The sequence below is a fragment of the Atta cephalotes genome, assembly GCF_000143395.1.
Source record: "Atta cephalotes unplaced genomic scaffold scaffold00008, whole genome shotgun sequence".
Taxonomy (NCBI): Eukaryota; Metazoa; Arthropoda; class Insecta; order Hymenoptera; family Formicidae; genus Atta; species Atta cephalotes.
The window spans coordinates 3,720,150-3,722,609 of record NW_012130072.1 but is presented as its reverse complement, the minus strand read 5'-3'; the positions used below and the strand labels follow the sequence as shown (position 1 = coordinate 3,722,609).

The following is a 2,460-nucleotide window of genomic DNA, read 5'->3' as shown; positions in this document are numbered from 1 at the left end:
AGAGAGAGAGAGAGAGAGAGAGAGAGAGAGAGAGAGAGAGAGAGAGAGAGAGAGAGAGAGAGAGAGAGAGATAGAGATAGAGAGAGAGAGAGACTTAAATTTATTTAAATATATTAATTCTCAAGGATTTTTTATAAAACTTAGAATACATTTTCTTTTAGAAATATCAAGAAAGTAGTTTCTTAAATTTTATTATTGGATAATTAAATGACGTTTCTGTTAACATTTTTATATAAATTCTATATTGAAAACAAAAATTTTTGGTATTTATAACTATAATATTATAACTATAATTATATCTTATATCTTACTTCTTATCTTATATTTATGATCATTACTGCGATAATATTAATAATAATAACTATATGTATAGTTCTATAATATATTTGGCAACTCAAAAATTACTATTATTATAGTTATTATTATTACAAAAATGGCAATTACTATAATTTAACTGCAATTTATAATCTTTTTTGGGATAATCATATAAAGTATTCTCTCAGTATATAGATTTTTGTGAGTAATTCTAAAAATTGATGTATGACAATAAAAATTTCTGACGAAAGTACTTGAATGTGTGAATATACGATAATATTTTCAGCTGATTAAAAAATTTTCTTCTTATGCATAAAATTCGTTTATTGCAGTTCCTCACAAAGAATCCGAGCAAGAGACTAGGATGTGGAATGCGCGGCGAGGACGATGTGCGGAGCCACGCATTTTTCCGGCGTATCGATTGGGAGAAGATAGAGAACCGCGAGGTGCAGCCACCCTTTAAGCCAAAAATTGTAAGTATTTTTGTTGTAGATATTTCTGAAAAATGAGTAAAATGATTTATTCTTATTTTCACAGCAACATCGCAAGGATGTAAGTAATTTCGACAAGCAATTCACCTCAGAGAAGACAGATCTGACACCTACGGATAAGCTATTCATGATGAATCTGGATCAGACGGAATTTATGGGTTTCTCATATCTCAATCCAGAGTTTGTGCAACACGTTTAAGCAAATATTTTTTTCTTAGGCATATATCCATTCTTCACTTCATTCCTCATCATTCATCTTCCTTTCCATCACTTAAGACTCTCTTTCTCATCTTTCACTCTCTCTATCGTTCTCTATAAATTTCTTTCTCTTTCTTTCTCTATCTCCCTATCTCTAAATATTGCTATAGCGTGACAAAAAACGAGATCCTGAAACTCTATTATTTTGAATCTCATTAAATTTACGATATTCTTCGATGTATTTCTAAGCGGTTATTGACTGCATGTTGCGTTATTTATGATGTAAAGGATACAAAAAAGAGAAAAGAACATGGCGTAGATGATTGGGATTCATTGAACGAAATCTAAATAGTTGTCACAAGGGAAAGGACGAAGTAGACGAACTGAGAAATAGCGGAAAAGAAATGCTTTTCTCCATAAAAAGGAAATAAAGAAAAAGTGATATGAAATCGACAAGAGGAAATTTTCAAAATCGATGTCTTCTTTCTTTGCGTATATTATTATGCATTTACTTCAGTAGTTTCTCTACTGTCGCCTTCCAGAGTATATATAATATATATATCGGACGAATGGATGAATATATGATTATATATACATATACATAATATATATATATATATACAAAGTCATTATGGCATATATTACATATAAATATATATATATATAAATAATATATATTATACATTATAAATTTCTATCAATATTTCGTTAATGTTGCACTTCTCGTCGGTTTAATCTTCTTAAGTAGCGGATCTTTAGAGCTGGGTCCTTAGATTCTCTGGACTCACGACGGGTAAAGAATTTATTAGTACTACGTCGAGGTCAACTTTCATATTGACACACACATACATGTAAACGTATAAAAGTACACTCACATACATACACTCATACTCACGTAAAACACAAGCCACATACGGCTATACTTTTTCCTTTCTCCTTCATTCGTTGCGAAGACATGAGTCTGAAATGTCTTTCCTAGTTTTTCTCCGTTTCTTCAATGGGAGCGTAGATACGATTACAGGGGTATCATGCTCGATAAACTCATAATATACATATATACATTATATCAGTAAGTAATAATGGAACGTTTCTTGATGCGAATCGAGGTGCTGAATCGATCCTGGCCCGATACCGATAATAAGCGATCGCCGCGTCGAATAATACAGAAGCGGAATTATATGACACAATAGTTCGCGTTTATGCGAGGAGAATTGACAATATGAACGCCAGCACGCGTTGGCGTGTAATGTTTTATGCACTCCTCGTTGATGCCGTACGATATTATTCGATTCGATAACGTTTGACACGAGATGAGATATGCGATTTATTCGTAACACTTACATAAAGTTTCTTGTCGCATGCTTGACTAGATTTTATCATTTTACGTAATGTATATCATTATACATTATTCTGAAATTTTCTTTCCTGAAAGTAAATCTTTTATATGTAGAAGAAA

At 31.7% G+C, this 2,460-nt stretch overlaps 1 protein-coding gene across 1 annotated transcript in view; it reads left to right on the top strand.

The window, feature by feature from the left end:
* The window catches only part of LOC105627224 (protein kinase C, brain isozyme), a 65,706-nt gene extending 64,701 nt beyond the window's left edge, over window positions 1–1,005 (top strand). The window contains exons 13-14 of the mRNA XM_012208511.1: window positions 648–788; window positions 853–1,005. Of these exons, the coding sequence (XP_012063901.1) occupies window positions 648–788; window positions 853–1,005 (294 nt within the window). The remainder of the gene's footprint in view (window positions 1–647; window positions 789–852) is intronic.
* The last annotated feature ends 1,455 nt before the right edge of the window (window positions 1,006–2,460 follow it).